Source organism: Hyperolius riggenbachi, chromosome 11 (assembly GCF_040937935.1).
Source record: "Hyperolius riggenbachi isolate aHypRig1 chromosome 11, aHypRig1.pri, whole genome shotgun sequence".
Classification (NCBI taxonomy): domain Eukaryota; kingdom Metazoa; phylum Chordata; class Amphibia; order Anura; family Hyperoliidae; genus Hyperolius; species Hyperolius riggenbachi.
This window is the reverse complement of record NC_090656.1, coordinates 130,259,560-130,285,904: the sequence shown is the minus strand read 5'-3', so window position 1 is coordinate 130,285,904 and position 26,345 is coordinate 130,259,560. Positions and strand designations below refer to the sequence as shown.

General features: G+C 46.3%; 1 protein-coding gene across 1 annotated transcript in view; it reads left to right on the top strand.

Annotated features, from left to right (window-relative positions):
• LOC137538225 (malignant fibrous histiocytoma-amplified sequence 1-like) overlaps positions 1 to 26,345 on the top strand; it is a 92,181-nt gene that overhangs the window by 46,090 nt on the left and 19,746 nt on the right. The window contains exon 9 of the mRNA XM_068260271.1: positions 14,318 to 14,388. Within this exon, the coding sequence (XP_068116372.1) occupies positions 14,318 to 14,388 (71 nt within the window). The remainder of the gene's footprint in view (positions 1 to 14,317; positions 14,389 to 26,345) is intronic.

Below are 26,345 nucleotides of genomic sequence, written 5' to 3'. Positions count from 1 at the left end.
AGTCTCTGTCCAGTCCAGAGGATGTTGTGGAACCCCTATCTAGTTCGGTGCATACATCAGATTTGTCCTGTCCTGTTAATGCCCCTGAACATGATTTGTTAATAACTTTGCTGGAATCAGTGACATCTAAGTCTGATTCTGCATTCTTTAGTGAGAGTCCAGTAGCTGTGAAGTCTAGTCATGATGATTTTCTGCCCAGTCCTGGTTTTCGGTCCTATCGTGACTGACTCTGAAGTCCGCAGCTCCTTGACATGCCCAGAAGTTTCTCTTGTAACAGGGTGCCCAGATGTGCTCTGTGTGCCAGAATGCCTAAGTGTGTCTAATATGTCAGCATACTCAGATGCTTCCTTAGTGGAGACATGCTCTGATATTGCCAGTCTGCCTGCATGCCCAGAGATGGTTCTGGTCCCTGAAAGCCCTGATCTTGATGTTTGTCCCTGTAACCCTGACTCTGGAATTGCCTTAGGTTCCATAGGGGCTCTTGATAGTTCTCCATGTGAGCCTAAAGGGCGTTCTAACCTCTTGGCATCTCTATGGAGCTTCAAAGTGTTCTGGGAGATTTCTGACGAAACTTGTCCTGGTGCTTTGGACTGGTTCAACAGTGGGTATTGTTTTGGTAAGGACAGTTCCGGCAGGCATTGCAAAAGGTTTGGCATTTTTGGACAGTCCCCGGAAGGTGGTGGGTATCGCTCAGAGAGTTTCGGGGGGCTTTTTCCTGGAAATCACGGTTCTGATGGGTATCACACTGGGCCTTGTAGTACTGATGGGCATGGTTCTGTAGGTTCTGGTTCCGATTGGTCCAGTCTTGGTGAGACTGATTCTGGAATTTAGTCTTTTCGGGCTGTCCCGACCTTCATGAGTTATCAGTCAGATCAGTTTGCTGGATTTTCTGCATCTGGTTTTCTGGTTTGGGTGGTTCAGGAAAATTGTGCCAGTTTCTATAGGCGTCTGGAAGCCGCCTTTAAAGGAGGGGGGTACTGTAAGGATTCCTCCTGTGGCGTGTTCTGTCCGTTGCGGTGGAGCCACAAACGGACAGTTCTGGCTTGTCTGCCTGCATTCGGTTGTCACATTGTCATTTGCAATTGCTCTGCAGTTCTGGGCAGCTCAGGATGCTGTCATCATTCCACCAATTGCTTACTACAGCTGAGCTGTGGCCAGGTAGCCCTGGATTTCCTGCAGGCATGTTGTTACATAATACTGCATGTATTTCCTATGGGAGTCCTTTGCATTCACAACCAGCTAGCAAATGGTAATCAAGCCAGCTCAGGATTGAATGATTACCATTCAGCTGTGTGGAGATTTGCATGCTTGCATCCATTGGTCGATGCCGGCATAAAAGTCTGTCTCCCCTTTTAGACCTCGCCCATCATAGCGATCACTAAGCTGGTCTGCTGGGCACTGTGCTACTCTGTATAGTTCTGTTATTGTAGTTCAATGCGACCTTTTTACTTGTGCTTTAGCTAGTTCTTGATAAATATATATGCAGACTTGCTAATATATATTTATCCATTAGTTAAGCCGTTTATTATTTTTCTGTATTATTGTTTATTGCCTTGTTTCCATGCCTGATGGATGTTCATTGCATCCGCGGTGGGTCAGTGAAGTCCATTATCCTGATAGCTTGGATTATGCCATCACCATGTTGGTGACTGGTAGTATTCCTGCTACTCTAGTTCTGGGAACATAACTATAGGCTGTGGTTGCTATTAGTTATGTTCTTTCCTGTAGTTTTGTCTGTGTGGATGCTTGCTGGTGATTGTTGTTAGCCTGCTTGCTCTGCTTCTTTGGACGTGACTGTGAGCTGTGGTTGCTACTAGTTACGCTCCAATCTAGTCCTGTCTTGTACATGTCTGAATGCTTGCTATCGCTAAGGCAGCGCAACATCACACTGCGCTGCCATTGCGTCTTATTTGTAGCGATTTCGGAAGCCCAGAGCTGCAGTTGCTCTGGGCAGCCTGTGTAGCCTCTTCCATTAATCAGCTACCAGTCTTGTTGCTCTGGGTGGTCAAAGTCTAACCCCCAAGCATTACACTTGTGATTTGTAAACAGACAGTATTGCTTATGCACACAAGCATTACACTGACCTCTGCCTGGATTTTGACCTACGCTCTTTGCCTGCTGATTCTGCCTGATATTGGATTTCTGTGTACCGACCTCTGCCTGGATTTTGACTACGCTCTTCTCCTGCCACCTGCCCGTCACCTGCTATGGCGTCATCCTCGAAGCGTCGCACAGCGGAAGAGCTGATGCCGTTTGAGGACAGCAATCCGGATTTGCAGTCGCTGGAGGACTCCAGTGACAGTGATGCGCCTGTCGTCTGATTCTGAGAGCGACAGCGACTCCATCACCAGCGACACGGAGGTTTGGTGCCCAATCAACACCCCTTAGACCCTACCACCGCCCCCCCCCCCCCCGTTTCCCTATTACTAGGGAGCCCGGCCTGAAGGTTGAATGTGATCACTGCCCCTGGCCTACCTGCAGCTGTTCTTCAGTGACGCTGTTATTGATAAAATTGTGGTGGAGACGAACCGCTACGCCGCGCAAGAAATGGCTGCTCCACGAGGGCCCTTTTCCTCCAGGAGCAGGATGTGGGAACCTATCACCAAGGAGGACTTGTGGCTGTTCCTTGGACTAATTATTCTGCAGGAGTTGGTGGGGAAGCCCCTGCAGAAATGGTACTGGTCGACGAACAAAATCATTTCTACCCTCTTCTTTGGCACGGTTATGTCGGAGTACCGTTTTGGACTCGTTATCATGAAGTTTCTGCACTTTGCAAAAAACACCGCCTTCGATGAGTCCACCCACCCTGCGCCAAAGCTGAAAAAGATATGGGAGGTTTTTCAGCTGGTGGTGGAAAACATCCTCAACACTTATGTACCCCAGAGGGACATAAGTGTGGATGAAAGCTTGATGGCGTACAAAGGCAGACTGTCCTGGATACAGTACATTGCGTCCAAGAGAGCCCGGTTTGGAGTGAAGTCCTACATGTTATGCAAGGCATCAACGAGCTACATCTGGAACAGCATACTGTACACCGGGAAAGGGACACAATTTAACCCTGCTTTCAACAGCTACAGGCTGGCGACTTCATCCGTTCTGTCTTTGGTGGAGCCTTTGTTGAATAAGGGGTACTGTGTGATCACAGATAATTTTTACAGTTCACCTGAACTTTTTGAAACGCTCATCAGGAACAAAACTGATGCCCACGGCACCATCCGTCCTAACCGTCGAGAAATGCCAACTGTCTTCGCCAAGCAAAAGCTAAAATCTGGCGACATTATGGCTTGGCAGAAAGGAAAAATGTTGGCACTCCGCTGTTGTGACAAGAAGGATGTGTGTGGGCTCAGCACTGTCCATGATGCATCATCTGCCACCACCAGAACGCGAGGAGGGAAAGTCCTGGACAAGCCGTAAGTCATCCTGGACTACAACCATACAATGAGTGAAGTGGGCAGAGCTGACAAAGTGATGACGTACTACCCCGCAGTCCGCAAACAGCAAAAAAAGTACTATAAAAAAAAGTCATCATCTGCTGAAAAAGTCTCTGTGGAATGCGTTCATCTTGTATAAGCAACGCAGTGACAGGCCAGGAACACATTCTGACTTTATATGGAAAATGTGCGAAAGCATATGTCTGAAGCACCAGACTTCATCAGCAGATGTGCGAGTTGGGCGCCGTGCATCATATATTGTCAATCCTGAGCGCCTCATTGGCTGCCACTTTTCAGACTATATTCCACCCACTCCAAAAAAAGCTGCACCAACTAGGATGTTTGCTGCAGCAAGATGGATAGAAAGGGTAAGAAAGTCCGCAAAGAAACCCGTTTCTACTGCCCGGACTGTAATGTCGCCCTGTGTGTCGTTCCATGTTTTAAAATCTACCACACACGGGATGTGTATTAGTTATATACTGTACTGCATGTATATACTGTATATATAATCTGCTGCTTATTTGTACAGTTTTGCTATTGCAGTTGGCTGAAGGTGTAATGGTTAAGGGCTCTGCCTCTGACACAGGAGACCAGGGTTCGAATCTCGGCTCTGCCTGTTCAGTAAGCCAGCACTAATTCAGTAGGAGACCTTTGGCAAGTCTCCCTTACACTGCTACTGCCAATAGAGCGCGCCCTAGTGGCTGCTGCTCTGCTCTGGCGCTTTGAGTCCGCAAGGAGAAAAGCGCAATATAAATGTTATTTGTCTTGTCTTGTCTATTATTTCAGTTTATTGATACATTTATTTTTTTCAGTAAATTTGAGTTACAGTCTTTTATTTATATTCAGGATGTCTTCCAGGCCCTTATTCTGATATATTTTAGTGAGCTAAGACTTAATAAATGAATGCCTAAAATTCTTGAAAAAAATGTACCGCTTTTGACTCATAATTCCAGACAGAAATGCACCGCCAGGGAGGTTAAGAGGCAACCAACCACAAAGTGGATGTGGATAACAATCCAGTTTAAAAAGAAGACTCACTGTACCTCCTTGCAAAAAAGACCACAAGGAAGGGCAAAATATAAATTATTTAGATACTCAACTACATGTTTTACAGATGATCCGCTTCTTCAGGCCACAATGTTAATGACAGAATTGATGTATTGATGTTCATACAGAGAGATTATACCCCCTGCTTGTGCAAAGTAAAAGTGATTTAAAGAAAATCTGAAGTCATATAAGAAACAAACAAACAACAAAACAAAACTGGATACTTTCCTCAGTAGAGGGAAGGGTCTGGAGTCTTCTCCGATCCTCTTCGACCTCTCCGCTTCTGGCCAGAACCCTCTTGTTCTTCAGGGCCACACTGCCCTCCACATATGAGCACAGCCTTAGTATGCAAATACAGCCATGGCTGTGCAGTAGAATGAAGCCACTCATGCACAGTGGAAAAAGCCATGCACAAGCGGCTTTGTGCTATTGCGCAGGTGAGGCCCATAGTTGCACATGCCCAGTACCGCCATGGTCCTACACCAAGGGGAGCAGAGCCATAAGCAACATATTTGACAGTATTGTTGAATATGTTTAGAGCTAACATATCATACTGTGGCCCGTGGGCCAAATCTAGCCTGCAGACCCATCAAAATTGGCCCCAAGTGGGTTCCCTACTCATTTTGCTTGGCCCACTCCTAGACCACCAGGGAAGCTATTTGGAGGGGAAGCCCTAGATCTCCAGGAAAGTCATATGGTAGAGGGAGGCAAGGCTGGATTACGCTACTAAGCATTCCAAGCACCTGATTGGGGCCCCATAAGAGTCTAATTGGCCCTATCAGTAGGTAATCCGGCCCCAGTATCCTAGCTGCTGTGGCCCCCTAGCTGCTGTGCTCCGCTTCCGTGGCCCCCTTTCTGCAATACTCACATGGCCCAATCCAACGCCAAACCTCACTGTTCTCCTGCAGGCCACAGGCACTCAGTTCTCAAAACAGTTTCTTCTGTCCAGCACTTCTGTCGTCTTAAGAGGTGCAGGCTGGCAGTAACCATGGTGACGGGATGCTAAGCAGGAGCATCCCGTCACCATAGTTACTACCGGCCTGCGCTTCTCATGACATCAGAGGCGCTGGACGGAACTAGCTGAGCGGCTGCAGCCTGCAGGAAAGCAGCGAGGTTTGGAACTGGAACGGGCTATGTGAGTTAGACATCAGGGAACTGTATAGGCCACTAGACACAAGGGAACTTTATAAGGGAGGGAGGTGGCCGCTAGACATTAAGGTTGGGTCACAAATTGGTCCCAGTGTTAAATTTTGGCTCACTATTTGAGTTTGATACCCCTGGTTTAGAGGAACTCAGCGCTGGAATGCAGGGGCGTAACACTATTGAGGAAGCCTCTAATGAATCCAAAGGCTTCCCTCTACTGAGGTAGGTGTGACAAATAATCACCAATCGCCCAAAAGTAATTTGGTCAAAGAACAGATCCCAGAGTTGCCCTTTACATTGGTTTGAAAAGCCCAGAATTGTTTATTTTTATAAAAATTATATAAGTTTTCTATCATATTTCCATACTTCAATTAATGCCAGCCTTACGGAATTTAGTGTGATTGTCATTGGACACAATATAAAGGTGTCAAGACGTCAATCATTGTAACACATTCTGCAACAGAGATATGGATTTCTCTCTTATAAATGACGATAAACCACCAGTGCTTGAAATGTATGACTTTGCGAGCACCTGCTGAATCCAAAACTGTTATCATATTCAGTGTTGAGTGTACTGTCAGGGAATTATGATATTTCCTCATATTGCAGACTGATTTCTTCCTCTTATAAGAGTGGTGAAAATGGATCAGATAGCAGTGTCTGCCCCTCTCTCATTACATCTCCACCTGCAGGAGTGCAGGGGTTAAAGGTATAAACACAAAGACTGTTAGTGTCCTTACATGCTACTCAACCCTGGATCCCATCTATCCCGGATCCATCTGCTGGCCAATTAGACCTGGCCCAACTTTCCTTATTTTGGAGTATTAGAAAAAATCTCTCTACCATCTTCTTGGACTTTCAATTCCAATGGACATGGTAATTCCATAGACTGCTCAGACTTTATTCAGTTTTCGTTTCTATATTAATTCTGAATATTTTACTATACAGGTCTCAGTTCATTGTTAGATGTTTTTGACAAATTTCTGTCATCTTTTTTTTTTTGCACGATTTAAATATGAAATAAATGGTTAATCCATTTCAGTCTTAGCACTTGTTCTGAATATTAGTATCATAATAGCCGCACACACCCAAGTGACTCAGCTAGGGTCCCTCCCCCATGACTACATATACTGAGCATCCAGCGGAGATGACGTCAGCCCGGAAGAAGCCGCTGTGTAGCGGCGAATCGCGAAGGCGTCGGGTGGCATGCTACCCTGCACGGTATGATTCATTCTCTCTACCTCTCCCCACTATTCAGTCTTCTTCTTTTCACTTTGCCGCCTCGGCCGTCTGTCGTCTGGCGGTTCTTACTGCTCTCACCTCACTATTTTTCACTCCTACTGGGTGCTTCAGTCTCCATCTAGCCCTACCTCACCTTTCCTATTGTGGTTGTTCCTCCATTGGACTTTGTCCTCTAAAGGTGCGTACACACGCACTACTACAGAGAACGACGGGTCCGTCAGACCCTCCCGCTGGGCGAGCGTTCTCCTGAAAGTAGTGTGTGTGTACAGTCTGTAAGACAGACTGATAAGGCTGTTTTGAACGCCCGCCCAGCGGGAGGGTCTGACGGACCCGTCGTTCTCTGTAGTAGTGCGTGTATATGCACCTTTACACACTTGGGTTCCTCCTTTCTGACCCTTTGTTATATTGTTAGCACATTTGTGTGTATGGGCTATTTACCCATTGTTCAGCATTTTTCACTTTAATTGCGTACTACACTTACTGGAATAGTGGTCTGATGTATTTATTATATACAGTGTTATCATATTCACCCTATCCTTGTTACCTTGCTGGAGACTCCGTTTTCTATATTATATGTATTATATATTCAGGCTCATGGACACACAGCGTGTCTCCCTGTACTTGGCTTTTAGTGTTTTAATAGTTTGTATTTATGTTTGATATGGAAATAAAGATGTATTGATTATCATAATCATTTGAGTGGTGCGGTTTTGTGCAGATTTTCTTTCCCTAGTTGTGTACTTATATGGTTTTGTAATCTGTTTCTGCACACTCATGTTACTTATGATATTTGGCTTACATTTGCCAGTTCTTGGTGCTGACCCAATCCTTAGCTTGGCAGTTGTTCTGAATATTATCTGCAAAGAATCCTGCCTTTCTGAGAAAACATTACCATAACTTTTATTAATGTACTAGTGACCTAAGCCCATTTAAAAATGACTCTAGGTCTGTTACCGCCACCACAGCGGGCGCGCACGCCCCGGCCCCGTCGTCGTCCTCTTTCCTGCGTCATCCTCCCAGCTCTGCGCTGTGCATCCCTGTTGCCCTAGCAACCACAGGGGCAGCGCAGAGCGAGCCGGCTGAACTGCGCGCACATGCGCAGTTAAGTTTTTACAGGGACAAATGATGACACAGGGACAGTTTGGGATTATTATATAGGATAAGTGTTTTCTTAATGCCATGTTGAAATAACCTTTTCTTACGCTAATGAGAAGTGGTGGCAGCATACTCGATCTCTGAACGAGATCGCAGGATTGTACATACAATCTGAATTGTATTGTGTGGGGACTCCCCAACCAATCCTAAAGCTTACTTTGTTTCCAGTACTGAGTGCCTTCAGAATCTCCTCAGTGTCTGAGGACTGAATGACAAGCTGTGAAAAAGGGAACAGGAATTGGTGGGTGATGTCACAGTAGGTATATAGTTTTGTTACTTTCTTTATCTGACCTCAGCTACACATTAAGTTGTGGAATATTTCACCAGAAGAAATAGTTATGGCAAATTCTAGTATATCTACTTTTATAAAGGGCTTGCATGGTTTCTTGCTTTGAGTTGCATCCACAGCTATAGATGATTTAGTGCGTAGAGGGATCATTATCAACACTGAGCTCATAAAAGTCACAATATTCCAAACACCATTTAAGCCACAAATACAGTACACTCTTATTATATTTAGTAATCAAGCATTAAGGCCAGTATTAATGTGACACTGTACTCAAGGAAGTGGCCAGTCGAGGCCATCTCAGCCGAGAATCTAGCGTTGGTACAGGTGTCCTTCAAGATCATGCAAGATAATCCATTCTTACACTGCCCGCAAAAGCCGCTCTATTGCTCCTGGTGCTGTTGTCCCTCCTCCACTCTCCATAGAGACACAACAAGCAAAGCATCTGCTCAGTACTGGAGCCCTGCAGTGTCACCTACAGAATCGAGTTTGATCCTGCCAAGTGTACAAGAATGCCTCACTGTGAGTAGAAATAGGAGATCAACTCACAGCAGAGTCCTGGGGTTCATTTGGGAAAGAAAGGGACATCACCTCTGCGGGCATTTAAAGAGAACCTGGGGGAGGCAGTTTCCTCTTGGTACACTCCATTGTGCTGCTGTCAGGGCCGGTTTAAGGGACCCTGTGGCCCTGGGGCAAACCGTAGCATTGCACCCCCACCGAGCTCCCCACCAGTGCCCCTCTGCTCCCCGGGGCCCTGCAAGTATATTAACAGCAATAATCACCTATTAGTCCTGGCGGGTGAGCGGACAAGCAGCGGCTGCACTCTGAGACACGCTGTCTCCCTCCCACTCTATAAACACACGCCGGGTCATAGAGTTGGAGGGAGACAGCATGTCTCCAAGTGCAGCCGCTTCCCGTCCGTTCACCTGCCGGGACTAATAGGTAATTATGGCAGCTGTTATACTTTCAGGGCCCTGGGGAGCAGTGCGAGCGGGGGGAGCAGGCAAAATGTAGCAGGGTCAGCGTTGCGTAGGCCTCAGCAGAGGTCGAGGCCCTGGGACAAATGCCCTCTTTGTCTCTATGGTAGCACCGGCCTTGGCTGCTGTCATGCCTTTCAGAGGGGTACAGTACAGCAGCACAGAACGAACTGGGAGGAAAAGGAGGATCCTGTAGGTTACGTGGGCTGGAAGAAGTCCCATGAAAGTTACATAGAATGTGTTCCTCTGTCTAGGGCAGGGGTCCCCAACCTTTTTAAGCCCGGGGCCCCTATCCCGACCAAACTTTTCTCTGGGGCCCCCCGGGGGGAGGGGGGGCGTGGTTAGTGGCGGCGGCAGCCCCCCCTCTTTTCCCTGATTTTGAGTGTAGTATATAGGTAAGTAGATATCTAGGTATAGTTACCCCCAGTATAGGTAGCTAACACAGTTGCCCCTGTATAAGGACTATAGTTGCCTCAGTATAGTTAGTTAGGTAGTATAGTTACCCCAATATAGCAAGTACAGTTAGCCCAGTACAGTTAGCCCAGTACAGTTAGCCCAGTACAGCTAGCAGAGTTGCCATCATTCCCCCCCCCCCCCCCCCTGCCGCTCCTGTTACCTTATGAGCGGGCGTCCGCTTGCTTCCTTATATTCCTCCAGCTGCAGCTCTCCTCTTCGCCAGGGCCGGATTTGTACTTTTTACCGCCCTAGGCCCATTACCTCCAGCCGCCCCATGACAACAACGTGGTTAGGATAGGGTTATCGGTCATAGAAAAGGGGGGGAGGTTAGAAATACTAATAGATCAGGTTATTAGGTTTAAGTACTTACAAAAAAAAAAATAAAAAGGGCTTAGGAAAGATTAAAAAATAGGGCTTTTGGCAATTTAGGTTGAGGCTAAGAATTTGAGAATAGCATTATGGGAAAAGGATTAAAATTGAGTATCAGGTTAAAATGCAGCTGGCCATACAATTATAGATTTCTACACAATTTTCCAAAGCGATCGGCCCCTTTCTGAAAGGAATCTGTTCAGAAGGAATTGATTCCTACCACACACAGCACATTCATTTTTAATAGATTCCAGCAGGTTATCTATTGAAAACTGATCGAACCCCAACGTTGCACTGTTTGATATAACGCAACGCTATGGCCTATCAATCATCTACCACTCCTGCTCCACCCTCAATTGACCCAGCCGTCCTGTTTGATTGATACTTTAGATACATTTTTGGTCAAAATCAATGAAATATAAAGGAATTGATTTCCATTTGATTTGATCAGAGTGAACGAATCTGCAGGGAATCCAATTAGAAATGTAATGTGTGTGTATGGGGACCTTTGCTGATCACAATACTAAGGTGATTAAAGGACCACTATCGTGAAAAAAGTAGGCATTTACAATCTGACCGGTTTTGGGCCAGTCCATCTCCACATGGAGGATTCTCAGGGTTTTCTTTGTTTTCAACAGTATTTCCTGAACAGCAGTTTAACTGTCAAAATAGTAATCTACCAGCCAACCTCCCTACTAACTTGCACACTATTTTGTCAGTTACACTTTGCAACTGCTGTTCAGGAAATGCTGTTGAAAACATAGAAAACGCTGAGAATCCCCCATGAGGAGATGGACTGGCCATAAACCTGTTGTTCAGTCAGATATTAACTGCCTACTTTTTTCACGATAGCGGTCCTTTAAAGTGCTGCAGAAGATGTTAGCACTATATAAATACATAATAATAATAATGTAGGTCATTAGACTATGACTATGGTAGGATTAGATTGTGAGCTCTTCTGGGGACAGTCAGTGACATGACTATGTACTCTGTACAGTGCTGCAGAAGATGTCAGTGCTATATAAATACATAAAAATAATATGGTGGGACATTAGACTAGGACTATGGTAGGATTAGATTGTGAGCTCCTCTGAGGACAGTCAGTGACATGACTATGTACTCTGTACAGTGCTGCAGAAGATGTCAGTGCTATATAAATACATAATAATAATATAGTAGGACATTAGACTATGACTATGGTAGGATTAGATTGTGAGCTCCTCTGAGGACAGTCAGTGACATGACTATGTACTCTGTAATGTGCTGCAGGAGATGTCAGTGCTATATAAATACATAATAATAATATGGTAGGATATTAGACTATGACTATGGTGGGATTAGATTGTGAGCTCCTCTGAGGACAGTCAGTGACATGACTATGTACTCTGTACAGTGCTGCAGAAGATGTCAGTGCTATATAAATACATAATAATAATATGGTAGGACGTTAGACTATGACTATGGTAGGATTAGATTGTGAGCTCCTCTGAGGACAGTCAGTGACATGACTATGTACTCTGTACAGTGCTGCAGAAGATGTCAGTGCTATATAAATACATAATAATAATATGGTAGGACATTAGACTATGACTATGGTAGGATTAGATTGTGAGCTCCTCTGAGGACAGTCAGTGACATGACTATGTACTCTGTACAGTGCTGCAGAAGATGTCAGTGCTATATAAATACATAATAATAATATGGTAGGACATTAGACTATGACTATGGTAGGATTAGATTGTGAGCTCCTCTGAGGACAGTCAGTGACATGACTATGTACTCTGTAATGTGCTGCAGGAGATGTCAGTGCTATATAAATACATAATAATAATATGGTAGGATATTAGACTATGACTATGGTAGGATTAGAGTGTGAGCTCCTCTGAGGACAGTCAGTGACATGACTATGTACTCTGTAATGTGCTGCAGAAGATGTCAGTGCTATATAAATACATAATAATAATATGGTAGGTCATTAGACTGACTATGGTAGGATTAGATTGTGAGCTCCTCTGGGGACAGTCAGTGACATGACTATGCACTCTGTAATGTGCTGCAGGAGATGCCAGTGCTATATAAATACATAATAATAATGTAGGACATTAGACTACGACTATGGTAGGATTATATGTATGCCACTTCCCCACCTGCAGCGTGACGTCCCTCTCCCTCCCAGCATGACAACAGAATGCCTTGTCAGTTAGGCCCAGTGCACACTGGGTGGATCCGCCGGCCGCATCCGCTTGAAAATTCGCATGGCTAATGTATCTCTATGGGATGGTGCACACCGGCGGTTTGAGGTTTTTAGCAAGCCGCAAACGTGCCTCCTGCTGCACGCTTGCGGTATGCTTAAAACCTCAAACCGCCGGTGTGCACCAGCCCATAGAGATACATTAGCCATGCGGATGCTGATGCGGATGCGGCCGGCGGATCACATACAAAATCCGCTCGGTGTGCACCCAAAACCGCTAGCGTTTTGACGATCTACTAGTGGTTTTGGTGTGCACTGGGCCTCACACAGCTGAGACACATCTGTACAGTCCAGCATTGTCACCCAAGGGGATTGGATCTTTATCCCGGACAAGTGACATCAGTCGCAGGTGTGTACGCACCTTAACAACGACCCATAAGTACTAAGAGCGGTACAAACTAATCAGGCAGGTTCAATTAGATAAAAACAAGTGTAATACATTTGTAGTCAACTTTCAAAAGTGCTATTAACCATATAACGTAGCTGCAGGGAGAAAGTGCTGGTGCTCAAACATAGATCTAATTAGGTTGATTCATGACATGTTAGTGCGCTAAGCCACATGGGTTAAACCGGTGAGCGTACGCAATCAGCGTAGCGAGCGCTCTTGGCTGCTTCTTTGAAGTACAGTGCGATGGTATGTAGCACCACCGTCATACTTTACTAGTGCGGCCGCTGCTACATTAAATGTAACAGCAGCTGCGTTAGTAAAGTATGACGGTCGTGCTACATACCATCGCACTGTACTTCAAAGAAGCACGCATAGCCAAGAGCGCTCGCTATGCTGATTGCGTGCGCTCACCGATTTAACCCATGTGGCTTAGCGCACTAACATGTCATGAATTAACCTCCAATATCCTTTAAAAAATAGGGTGAACCAGTGATCTCAGAAGACTAAAAGTGCAATAAGAAAAGGAGCAAGTGTGAATAGCTGTGCTAGGGCAATGGAAAGACAAATGACTGTGGGGGGAGGAGAAGGGAAACAAACGATAAAAGGAATGACGGTGGTATGGAGAGAAGAGATGGAAGCCAGGCTACAGGACAGAGGGGACCACCAGGCAGCCCTGTTTTTAGTCAGACTCCTGGGAAGGAAGAAGGAGGGGGAGAGAGAGGGATCCCAGCTGGTCACTCATTCCCCAGGATCAGGCAGGCACATCGTGATTCTAGTCTAGTGTCCTGCAGACACTTCGACTCCCTCCCTTCCCTCTCACAGCTAGCGCTGCCACCATGCACAGATACCTGTATGCTGTGCTGAGAGAGTAGCCGCCCGTCTTCTTCCTGAATCTGAATCTCGCGGCTTGGCTTCTCTCTGCTCAGCCCCTCCTCCCTCAGTGTCAGAGTGGAGAGGAAAGGAGGGGAGGGGCGCTTTCCTCCGTGCAGTTCGTAGCAGAGACAGGGGACAGCTGATCTTCAGCCTTGTGTACAGTGTGCGACAGCCGCCCCAGCTCTCCTGTCGGCTGGTTTCCGCCCTAGGAACCGGCCTAGGTGGCCTGTGCGGAAATCCGGCCCTGCTCTTCGCAGCATGTCGTATTACAGCAGCGCTTCCTGCGCGGCTGCTGTAAGGAGGGAATGAGGTGGGGTAGCGTCTGTCTGTAGTGGCGATACGCATCACCGTTACTATGGGAACCGCTGTCCCAGCTCCCTTGGCTCCTTACAGCAGCCGTGCAGGAAGCGCTGCTGTAATACGACATGCTGCGAAGAGGAGAGCCGCAGCTGGAGGAATATAAGGAAGGAAGCGGCCGCCCGCTCATAAGGTAACAGGAGCGGCGGCTGCGGGGGGAGAGGGAGAAGCCGCGGCCCCCCAGAAATCTGCCCAAGGACCCCCAGGGGGCCGCGGCCCCCAGGTTGGGGACCCATGGTCTAGGGTACACTTCAAAGCACTAGAATTTCCAGTCCTTTCTATCTTCAGGTCATAAATAAAAATGCAGCTGAGTATTTCTTACTATCTTTGTATTTTTAAAAGGATTAAAGAAGACTTCAAAACCTGTGAGATTTGCTGCAATACAGTCAATGTGGAGCTCCTTTTACCAAAAGGTAACTAATGAGACCTCCATCAAATGCAATACTAAACCTCTCTGTATTTGTAGAGTTCACCTGTGGCAGAATCTAACAAATCAGAATTTTCTCTAGCATTTAGTGTCTTATCTACTGTATATCATTATGTATGTTATCCACAACGTAAGAAACCAAAATACTGCACCATGTCAAAATACAGCAAGAATAAAAACACTATAAATAATGTGGGGTTTACTGCACATGTAAATCGTAGTGTTTCAGATATCTGAGGTTAATGAAGATTTTCTCGAATGTTTCCTGTTCTGAACAACTAATTTCAATGCTGTGACTATTATTTTCAGTCTATGCTATAAATCACCTGTTCTGGTGATAGAAAATATCTTGACTTATATCCTTTTAAAGCAAATCTATGAGGTTAAATAAAAAACCGAAGTTTGCCTTCTTGAAACAGAAGGTATTTGCGATTATTAAGGTTGCAGTGAGCTCGGAGATGTGCATCACTGCTAAATATGCCAGGGCTGTGGAGTTGGTACAAAAATCCACCGACTCCAACTCCTCAGGTTAGGATTCCACCGACTCCGACTCCTCTAATTTGCATATTACAATTTTGTTGATTGAAAGTATTTAACATGAAATGCATTTCTTAACTGCCAATTCTTAGGAATTTTAAAGTACAGCTGAAGTGAGAGGGATATGGAGGCTGCCATATTTATTCCCTTTTAAACAATAACAGTTACCTGGCTAGCCGGCTGATCTTCTGCCTCTAATACTTTTAGTCATAGACTAAAAATAGTCCTTGGTAAGAGTACCTGTAGAAGACAGGAACAAAGAACATCTATCAGGCACTGGTGAACGGAGGGGGCTATTCCGGGTGTCTGGAACACCCCCTCTGCACTGAGCTGTGTATTCAGCCAGGGAAGCCCACATAATATAAACAGCCTCATTCTCCCTCCCTTCTTACTTCTGGTGCCTCCCTCCAGCTAATACAATGAGAGAGGCAGCTGAGCTTCCCCCACAAGAAGATGCAGCCTGCAGTGAGAGAATGTTGATTCTGGAATCCTGGACTCTCCACAGCACAGAAGTGTCAGACATGATGCAATTAGAGGGCAGGCAAGCTGGTAAATATGCACAGCATGATGCAGAGCTTGTTTGGACTCAGGGTCAGTGGGCAAACATCTGTCTGGTCTCTCCCTATTGTTATAATGACTGCATGTTTGGATAAGGTGTTAAACTAGTTGAAAAGTTTTTGACAGTCCCTAGACTCCAGGAGGGCTTCTTTCTGACTTGTGTGAGAGACTGACAGGGACAGGAATCCTATTACAGGCAAGTAGCCTGTCTGATGTGGGACTGCAATACAGATAAGTTCTCTGCTCCATCTCAGGCTATTCTCAATTTCTCCACTCCTCCTCTCTCTGGGCTAGTGCAACGCCAAAATGACAATAGCAATCGCTAGCAATTTGTGAGTGTGATTTTGTGAAGCGATTTTCAGAGCGATTTTTGAATGAATCGCTCAAAAACATGCTACATGCAGTATACCTGCGATTTTAAAAAAGTCACAACGCTGCTGTGGGAACACCCTTATAGGGTAACATTAGCCAAGCGCTTTTCAAATCACTGTTGATTTGAAAAACGCTCAGAAGCATTCTTGGTGTGCACCAGCCCTCCCTCATTTACCTTTGTATCCCTCTTCCCCTAGTGCTGGGTGTGTCTTCCTGTCATACAGGAAAGCTAAATAAAAGTGCAATCCTGGTGAGGCAAATTATTATTATTTAGTATTTATTTAGCGCCACCATCTTCCGCAGATGCATATATCCCTGCATCATATGGGTATCGCTTGCGCTATGTGACACTATGTGGCATATTCCACTGAATTGTCCAAACTAAATCTCCCGTTCCTCTCTCGGGGAGTTTTTCCAGCGCTGTACCCCGTTCAAATTTGCTGCTACCAGAAGCCCTCAGAAACACTCGTGACCTTGAGTACTTCCAAAGATAGGCAGCTCCGTAATACGCCAGCGTACTTTTGTGCATGGGCAGTATGGAGCCACCTATATTCGGAAGCACTCGAGGACATAAGTGCTTCTGGACCTTTCAGGAACCCCCCCCCCCCTTAAAAATCCTGCGTTTGCCCCTGTATCAGGCCCTAGGCAATGTGACTGAGGGTACATATAAGAGTGATGTGCAGGTACTCTGCAGGGAAATGAAGGGATTCTTCCTCTATTACACATTCTTCATGTACAATCTGAACATGGATCAGGCCCTAGGCAATGTAACTGTGGGTACATGTAAGAGTGATGAGTGATGTGCAGGTACTCTGCAGGAGAATGGTGCTATTCTTTCTGTATTGCACATTCTTCATGTACAATCTGAACCAGGTTTATCGGTGATAGACAACACCTCTCTGTTCAATGTGCACAACATTCTCAGTGGATTCCCTGCAGCTCTGTGGGAAGTGCATATGTAGAGTATAGTACTACTGTGTAACAAAGAAATTAAAGTTTTATACATACTTCTTCCAGCCCCTTCAGGCTAATCAGTCCCTCGCTGTCCTCCTCCGCAACCTGGATCTTCTGCTATGGGTCCAGGTACTTGAGCCAGTTGGGCGTAGTGCACATGCACACACTCCGCCGTTGGGAGCATACTACACCTGCGCAGCACTATTGCCTATTGCGCAGGTGCAGAATGTTCCTGGCAGTGGCAGCTGCACTGACTGGGTGAATTACCAGGACTCATAGCAAAAGGTCCAGGTGGCGGAGGAGGACAGCGATTGAATTAGCCTGAAGGGGGCTGGAGGAAACCCCAGGTATGTATAAAACTTTTCTTTTTATCCGTCTCAGGTACCCTTTAACCTTCCTGGCGGTATTGACGAGCCTGGTGGGGGCTCCCCCTTCTGTGCAGGCTGGTGGCTGGGCGGGGGCTCCCCCTCTATGCGGTGGGCATGGGGGGTCCATTCTGTACGGGCTGGTGGCTGGGCGGGGACTCCCCCCTCTATGGGGGAGTCCCCTTCTATGCGGGCGGGCTGTGGGTGGACTCTCTCCCTCCCTCGTACCATCTCCTCTCTCTCCCTCTCTCTCCCTCTTGATCCCCTCTTCTTCAACCCCCTCTCCCGATCTGAAGCCCTTTGAGGACCTCAAAGGGCTTCAGATCGAGGGGGTTTAAAGAAGAAGGGATCAGAAGGGAGGGAGAGGAGATGGTACGAGGTAAGGGAGAAAGTCCACCCGCAGCTCGCCCGCAGAGAAGGGGACTCCCCCCATAGAGGGGGTAGTCCCCACCCGGCCACCAGCCCGTACAGAAGGGACACCCACGCTCACCGCATAGAGGGGGAGCCCCCCATAGAGGGGCTTCAGACGGGGAAGCAGGGAATCAGGAGGGGGGGAACGACATCTGGCTACTTAAACCATGGCTACACATCTGGCTACCTATATACCTTAGCAAAAGGAAAGGTACGGGATATCAAACCTTTTTATATAGCCTGTCTCACCTATAAGGGATATAGATACAGAAAAAAGGATTGATATCGGGAGCACTAAGGCTAGTTACAAAATTACAAAATTTATTAGTTAAATTAGAGAAAGCTGCAAACAACAAACTTCATTCACACATTCCCCCTTTAACCACTTGAGGACCCACCCTTTACCCCCCCTTAAGGACCAGCGCTGGTTTGATTGATCTGTGCTGGGTGGGCTCTGCAGCCCCCAGCACAGATCAGGGTGCAGGCAAGGAGATCAGATTGCCCCCCTTTTTTCCCCCCTATGGGGATGATGTGCTGGGGGGGTCTGATCTCTCCTACCTGCTGTGGGTGGCGGGGGGGGCACCTCAAAGCCCCCCTCCGCGGCGAAATTCCCCCCTCCCTCTCCTACCTGCTGCCTCCCCCGGTGATCGGGGCTGCACAGGACGGCTATCCGTCCTGTGCAGCCAGTGACAGGACGTCCCCTGTCACATGGCGGCGATCCCCGGCCGCTGATTGGCCGGGGATCGCCGATCTGCCTTACGGCGCTGCTGCGCAGCAGCGCCGTACAAATGTAAACAAAGCGGATTATTTCCGCTTGTGTTTACATCTAGCCTGCGAGCCGCCATCGGCGGCCCGCAGGCTATTCACGGAGCCCCCCGCCGTGATTTGACAGGAAGCAGCCGCTCGTACGAGCGGCTGCTTCCTGATTAATTAGGCTGCAGCTGGCGACGCAGTACTGCGTCGCTGGTCCTGCAGCTGCCACTTTGCCGACGCACGTTATGAGTGTGCGGTCGGCAAGTGGTTAAAAACAGATCCTGGCCATGGATCTAGTAAGGTGACCCGCAGTTCCACCAGGAGTGCACTCCTATCAAAAAAGCAAAACTGACATGTCAAATAAATGTTCTTTGGGCCCTAAAAGCAGCTGGCCAGGTAGATAGGCAAATCCCAGAAGCAAGCAAATAACGAAGCAGATTCTTCTGCACCAGCCTCTATTAATGCTCAACCAGTGTGCTGTGCCATTGGAGCAGCACGCCTCTATGTGGTTAGCATATACGCCCTCATTACAGACACAATCAACTAATGTCTAACCTCGACTCCTTCATGTGCATGGAGCTTTTGCTGAAGCCCCAAAAGAAAACTCACGTGGCCCCAGGATGGCTATGATGCGTGCATCTTTGGAACCAGAGGAACCAGGCCTCTATTTGTACGATGTAGCCTAGTTGCTGGAGCCGGCCGTTAGATCCAGTGGTGCGACCAAATCCGTGTTAATGCATGCAGCAGAGGAGGAGGAAGAGTGGCGGAGGCACGGGGAACGCTGGTGCGGCGCTGGTGCGATCAGGCTTCCGGGTTACGCCCCCTCACGTGACGCGTTTCGTCACTATCCCGTGACTTCCTCAGACGTGACGTCACCAGCGTGGTTGCACCCTTATATAGCCATGGCAACCACGCTGTGACTTGGATGGAAGTGAGTTTAAAATCAAAACGCTGATGCGCTTCCTCTGTAGTAGTTTCAATGCGAAGCCAGGAAATGACACTAAGCAGTAAAGGTAGACAAACTGTCACAAAAAACGCTTTCAAATTCAAGTCTTTATTTAGGCCCTGCGTAAACAGGCTACCACAATCAAATATAAGTTTAGATTCCTTCCGTAGAAGTTGCCTTTCATAGTCACCCCGACGGGCACTGATATTCAGTTTAAAAATCCCCATAAACCGAAGTCCAGAGACATTGCCATTGTGTACAGTTCTGAAATGCTGAGCCAGGGGGTTAAGCCTTTTTTTATCAATTGTAGTGCTTTTTATATTTGAGATATGTTCCCCAATGCGCACATTGAGGGGTCTATATGTTTTCCCAATGTATATCAGATCACAGGGACATCTGATCTGGTAAACTACTTTAGTAGAAGAACAAGTAATATAATCATTAATTGCAAAAGATTTTGATTGATCATAATTGAAAAATCGATTACCCAATTGGACATGCCTGCACACATCACAGTCCAAGCACTTATGCATACCTCTATTAGATTTCTTTTTGGGGGACTTATTCCACCCAAACTCACTGGAGACCAACATGTCACCCAAATTGGTACATCTTTTGGCAGCCAAGGTAATCACCCACAATCCCCGCCATTGCTGGATCCCTCTGTAAGAGATGCCAATATTTTTGCAAAATTTTTCTAATCTCACCAAAGTGAGCTCCATAGGTTGTAACAATGCGGGAAACCTCCAGTGGTCTGGGTTCCCCACTGATGGGGGCCCTATGTCCCTCTTTTCGTCTTTTTGCTAATAGGTCACTACATCAAGGCCAACCAGCAGCCAATCCTCACCAACGAAAACATCCTCAATGCCTGCCAGCACATCACCGGTGTCCATGACAAAGGAAGGTAAACTTTTAACTATTTCCTTCAATTTTAAATCAACGTATTGTGACAATTTCTCTAAAGGTCCATTGTTGCCCGATATAATCGGGCGTCCTGGTGGGTTGTATAGATCTTTGTGCGTTTTGGGTAAGAAATAGAACGTTGGAATAGTATATTCCGATACATTTAGGGATTTCATTTCTCTTTCCATTAAGACCCCCTCCAAAAAGAGAGAGCCTTGGCCCGTGACAGAAGTGACCTATTAGCAAAAAGACGAAAAGAGGGACATAGGGCCCCCATCAGTGGGGAACCCAGACCACTGGAGGTTTCCCGCACTGTTACAACCTATGGAGCTCACTTTGGTGAGATTAGAAAAATTTTGCAAAAATATTGGCATCTCTTACAGAGGGATCCAGCAATGGCGGGGATTGTGGGTGATTACCCACATATGGCTGCCAAAAGATGTACCAATTTGGGTGACATGTTGGTCTCCAGTGAGTTTGGGTGGAATAAGTCCCCCAAAAAGAAATCTAATAGAGGTATGCATAAGTGCTTGGACTGTGATGTGTGCAGGCATGTCCAATTGGGTAATCGATTTTTCAATTATGATCAATCAAAATCTTTTGCAATTAATGATTATATTACTTGTTCTTCTACTAAAGTAGTTTACCAGATCAGATGTCCCTGTGATCTGATATACATTGGGAAAACATATAGACCCCTCAATGTGCGCATTGGGGAACATATCTCAAATATAAAAAGCACTACAATTGATAAAAAAAGGCTTAACCCCCTGGCTCAGCATTTCAGAACTGTACACAATGGCAATGTCTCTGGACTTCGGTTTATGGGGATTTTTAAACTGAATATCAGTGCCCGTCGGGGTGACTATGAAAGGCAACTTCTACGGAAGGAATCTAAACTTATATTTGATTGTGGTAGCCTGTTTACGCAGGGCCTAAATAAAGACTTGAATTTGAAAGCGTTTTTTGTGACAGTTTGTCTACCTTTACTGCTTTGTGTCATTTCCTGGCTTCGCATTGAAACTACTACAGAGGAAGCGCATCAGCATTTTGATTTTAAACTCACTTCCATCCAAGTCACAGCGTGGTTGCCATGGCTATATAAGGGTGCAACCACGCTGGTGACGTCACGTCTGAGGAAGTCACGGGATAGTGACGAAACGCGTCACGTGAGGGGGCGTAACCCGGAAGCCTGATCGCACCAGCGCCGCACCAGCGTTCCCCGTGCCTCCGCCACTCTTCCTCCTCCTCTGCTGCATGCATTAACACGGATTTGGTCGCACCACTGGATCTAACGGCCGGCTCCAGCAACTAGGCTACATCGTACAAATAGAGGCCTGGTTCCTCTGGTTCCAAAGATGCACGCATCATAGCCATCCTGGGGCCACGTGAGTTTTCTTTTGGGGCTTCAGCAAAAGCTCCATGCACATGAAGGAGTCGAGGTTAGACATTAGTTGATTGTGTCTGTAATGAGGGCGTATATGCTAACCACATAGAGGCGTGCTGCTCCAATGGCACAGCACACTGGTTGAGCATTAATAGAGGCTGGTGCAGAAGAATCTGCTTCGTTATTTGCTTGCTTCTGGGATTTGCCTATCTACCTGGCCAGCTGCTTTTAGGGCCCGAAGAACATTTATTTGACATGTCAGTTTTGCTTTTTTGATAGGAGTGCACTCCTGGTGGAACTGCGGGTCACCTTACTAGATCCATGGCCAGGATCTGTTTTTAACCACTTGCCGACCGCACACTCATAACGTGCGTCGGCAAAGTGGCAGCTGCAGGACCAGCGACGCAGTACTGCGTCGCCAGCTGCAGCCTAATTAATCAGGAAGCAGCCGCTCGTACGAGCGGCTGCTTCCTGTCAAATCACGGCGGGGGGCTCCGTGAATAGCCTGCGGGCCGCCGATGGCGGCTCGCAGGCTAGATGTAAACACAAGCGGAAATAATCCGCTTTGTTTACATTTGTACGGCGCTGCTGCCGTAAGGCAGATCGGCGATCCCCGGCCAATCAGCGGCCGGGGATCGCCGCCATGTGACAGGGGACGTCCTGTCACTGGCTGCACAGGACGGATAGCCGTCCTGTGCAGCCCCGATCACCGGGGGAGGCAGCAGGTAGGAGAGGGAGGGGGGAATTTCGCCGCGGAGGGGGGCTTTGAGGTGCCCCCCCCGCCACCCACAGCAGGTAGGAGAGATCAGACCCCCCCAGCACATCATCCCCATAGGGGGGAAAAAAGGGGGGCAATCTGATCTCCTTGCCTGCACCCTGATCTGTGCTGGGGGCTGCAGAGCCCACCCAGCACAGATCAATCAAACCAGCGCTGGTCCTTAAGGGGGGGTAAAGGGTGGGTCCTCAAGTGGTTAAAGGGGGAATGTGTGAATGAAGTTTGTTGTTTGCAGCTTTCTCTAATTTAACTAATAAATTTTGTAATTTTGTAACTAGCCTTAGTGCTCCCGATATCAATCCTTTTTTCTGTACCTATATACCTGGCTACACATCTGGCTACTTAAACCATGGCTACACATCTGGCTACCTATATACCTGGCTACACATCTGGCTACCTGTATACCTGGCTACACATCTGGCTACCTGTATACCTGGCTACACATCTGGCTACCTATATACCTGGCTACACATCTGGCTACCTGTATACCTGGCTACACATCTGGCTACCTGTATACCTGGCTACACATCTGGCTACCTATATACCTGGCTACACATCTGGCTACCTGTATACCTGGCTACACATTTGGCTACCTGTATACCTGGCTACACATCTGGCTACCTATATACCTGGCTACACATCTGGCTACCTATATACCTGGCTACCTGTATACCTGGCTACCTATATACCTGGCTACACATCTGGCTACCTATATACCTGGCTACCTATATACCTGGCTACACATTTGGCTACCTATATACCTGGCTACACATCTGGCTACCAGTATACATGGCTACACACCTGGCTACCTATATACCTGGCTACACATTTGGCTACCTAAAACCTGGCTACCTGTATACCTGGCTACACATCTGGCTACCTATATACCTGGCTACCTATATACCTAGCTACACATCTGGGTCTTATACTCACCATTGGCTTGCTGATCCCTCGTTGCGTACCTCTGATTGCTTACCCAATGCCTTCTTCCATGTCCCTTGGCGGATTTTGCTTCTCCCTCGGCGATGACATGTCCCTTGGCGATGACATGTCCCCCACCGATTGGCGTTGATGATACCAGGGTCACACAGCCTCATCAACATCTTGCAGCAAACACTTTTTTCTATTGAATTCAATACAATAACCTGTATTGCATTCAATATAAAAAATTAAAAAAAAATTGCTTGCAAAAAAAAAATGGTCAAATTATTGGAAATTAATTGAAACACTTTTTGCACGTAAATCCTGGGGAAATTGTACGCCAGGGTGGTTAATTCGTAGTCACCATTCACCAAAACAAATTTTAACAACATATCAAATGATTTGATTTCATGAGCAAAGGGAGTGCATACATTTGCATAAACCAGCATCAATGCAGAATTATTTCCATCTCTTTGACCATCTCTATTAGTGACACGGCTACACATCAGGCTTTATTCTTACAGCATAGGTGTTATTTAGATGTTATTTAGTGTATATATATATATATATATATATATATATATATATATATATATATATATATATATATATATATATATAATTCCTGTGTACACATCATATATACTGTACAGTCACAATCAGATATGTACAGTGGTTTGCAAAAGTATTCGGCCCCCTTGAAGTTTTCCACATTTTGTCATATTACTGCCACAAACATGAATCAATTTTATTGGAATTCCACGTGAAAGACCAATACAAAGTGGTGTACATGTGAGAAGTGGAACGAAAATCATACATGATTCCAAATATTTAAAAAATAAAAATAACTGCAAAGTGAGGTGTGCGTAATTATTCAGCCCCCTGAGTCAATACTTTGTAGAACCACCTTTTTGCTGCAATTACAGCTGCCAGTCTTTTAGGGTATGTCTCTACCAGCTTTGCACATCTAGAGACTGAAATCCTTGCCCATTCTTCTTTGCAAAACAGCTCCAGCTCAGTCAGATTAGATCAGCCTTTCTCAACCTTTTTTACCTTGGAGGAACCCTGTAAATAACTTTCGGATCTCAAGGAACCCCTGCACACAATTTTTGAGGAACCCCTACATTTATTTTTCAGGAGGCATGGTCTTTAAGTAGGTTAGGCTGCTAATTTCACTATCTCCTATTACACTGCCACTCATTATACTGTCTCCTGACCCCCCAGTTTAGTGCTTCATGCTACAGTACCACCTATTATAGTGTGCTCTATTATACTTGCCCCACGATGGGGTAAAATGCCAAGGAACCCCTGCAGAGTCCTCAAGGAACCCTGGGGTTCCAGGGAACCCTGGTTGAGAAAGCCTGGATTAGATGAACAGCGTTTGTGAACAGCAGTTCTCAGATCTTGCCACAGATTCTCGATTGCATCTAGATCTGGACTTTAACTGGGCCATTCTAACACATGGATATGTTTTGTTTTAAACTATTCCATTATTGCCCTGGCTTTATGTTTAGGGTCATTGTCCTGCTGAAAGGTGAACCTCCGCCCCAGTCTCAAGTCTTTTGCAGACTCCAAGAGGTTTTCTTCCAAGTTTGCCCTGTATTTGGCTCCATCCATCTTCCCATTAACTCTGACCAGCTTCCCTGTCCCTCCTGAAGAGATGCACCCCCCGGGCATGATGCTGCCACCACCGTATTTGACAGTGGGGATTGTGTGTTCAGAGTGATGTGCAGTGTTAGTTCTCCGCCACACATAGCGTTTTGCATTTTGGCCAAAAAGTTCAATTTTTGTCTCATCTGACCAGAGCACCTTCTTCCACATGTTTGCTGTGTCCCCCACATGGCTTGTGGCAAACTGCAAACGGGACTTCTTATGCTTTTCTGTTAACAATGGCTTTCTTCTTGCCACTCTTCCTTAAAGGCCAGCTTTGTGCAGAGGACAACTAATAGTTGTCCTATGGACAGATTCCCCCACCTGTGCTGTAGATCTCACTATGGGCCTCTTGACTGCATTTCTGATCAGCGCTCTCCTTGTTCGGCCTGTGAGTTTAGGTGGACGGCCTTGTCTTGGTAGGTTTACAGTTGTGCCATACTCCTATTTCTGAATGATCGCTTTAACAGTTCTCCGTGGGATGTTCAAGTCTTTGGGAAAAATTTTTGTAGCCTAAGCCTGCTTTAAATTTCTCAATAACTTTATGCCTGACCTGTCTGATGTGTTCTTTGGACTTCATGGTGTTGTTGCTCCCAATATTCTCTTAGACAACCTCTAAAGCCGTCACAGAGCAGCTGTATTTGTACTGACATTAGATTGCACACAGGTGCACTGTATTTAGTCATTAGCACTCATCAGGCAATTTCTATGGGCAACTGATTGCACTGTTATTTATTTGTAAAAAATGTTTGGAATCATGTATGATTTTCAGTGCAGTATGGAGCCACACGTCTTCGGGAGGACTTGGCTCCCGAAGACTTCCAAATACTTTCAGCGAGGTATTGAAACGGGGGGGGGGGGGGGGGGGGGGGGCGCACAGGATAGAGCACCAAGAGAGGAGAGGGAAGGCTCTGGGTCATATAGTATTTGCTTCATTTTTTTAAAAAATGCGGTTCCCATTCACTTTAAAGCTATTATTATTGTTGTGACTTAGATGTGGATCAGACCACATTTTATGACCAATTTGTGCAGAAATCCATATAATTCCAAGGGGTTCACATACTTTTTACTGGTACTGAGTTTCTCTATAGCTTTAAAGAGAATCTGATGTGGGAATTTTTGTAAAAACAAAAAAACAAAAAACACCTGATCCGGGGATCTAGACCTGAATAAAACAATTATTCAGCATACTCCTTTTGTCCTAGTTTCAGCATCAGAAACGCTTCCTAGTTGGTGTTTTACCCAGGCTATGATGTCATGCCTCTTTCTAGTCCACAGAACAGTGGGAGATTAAGTGATGATCCTGTTCACTTTAGAGAAAAAAAAAAAAAAAAAACATTACACAGTGATTCACCTTGGTTGCAGTGCAGATGTAGGTGTCTGTGATAAGTTTAAGCATATAAATTGGGTT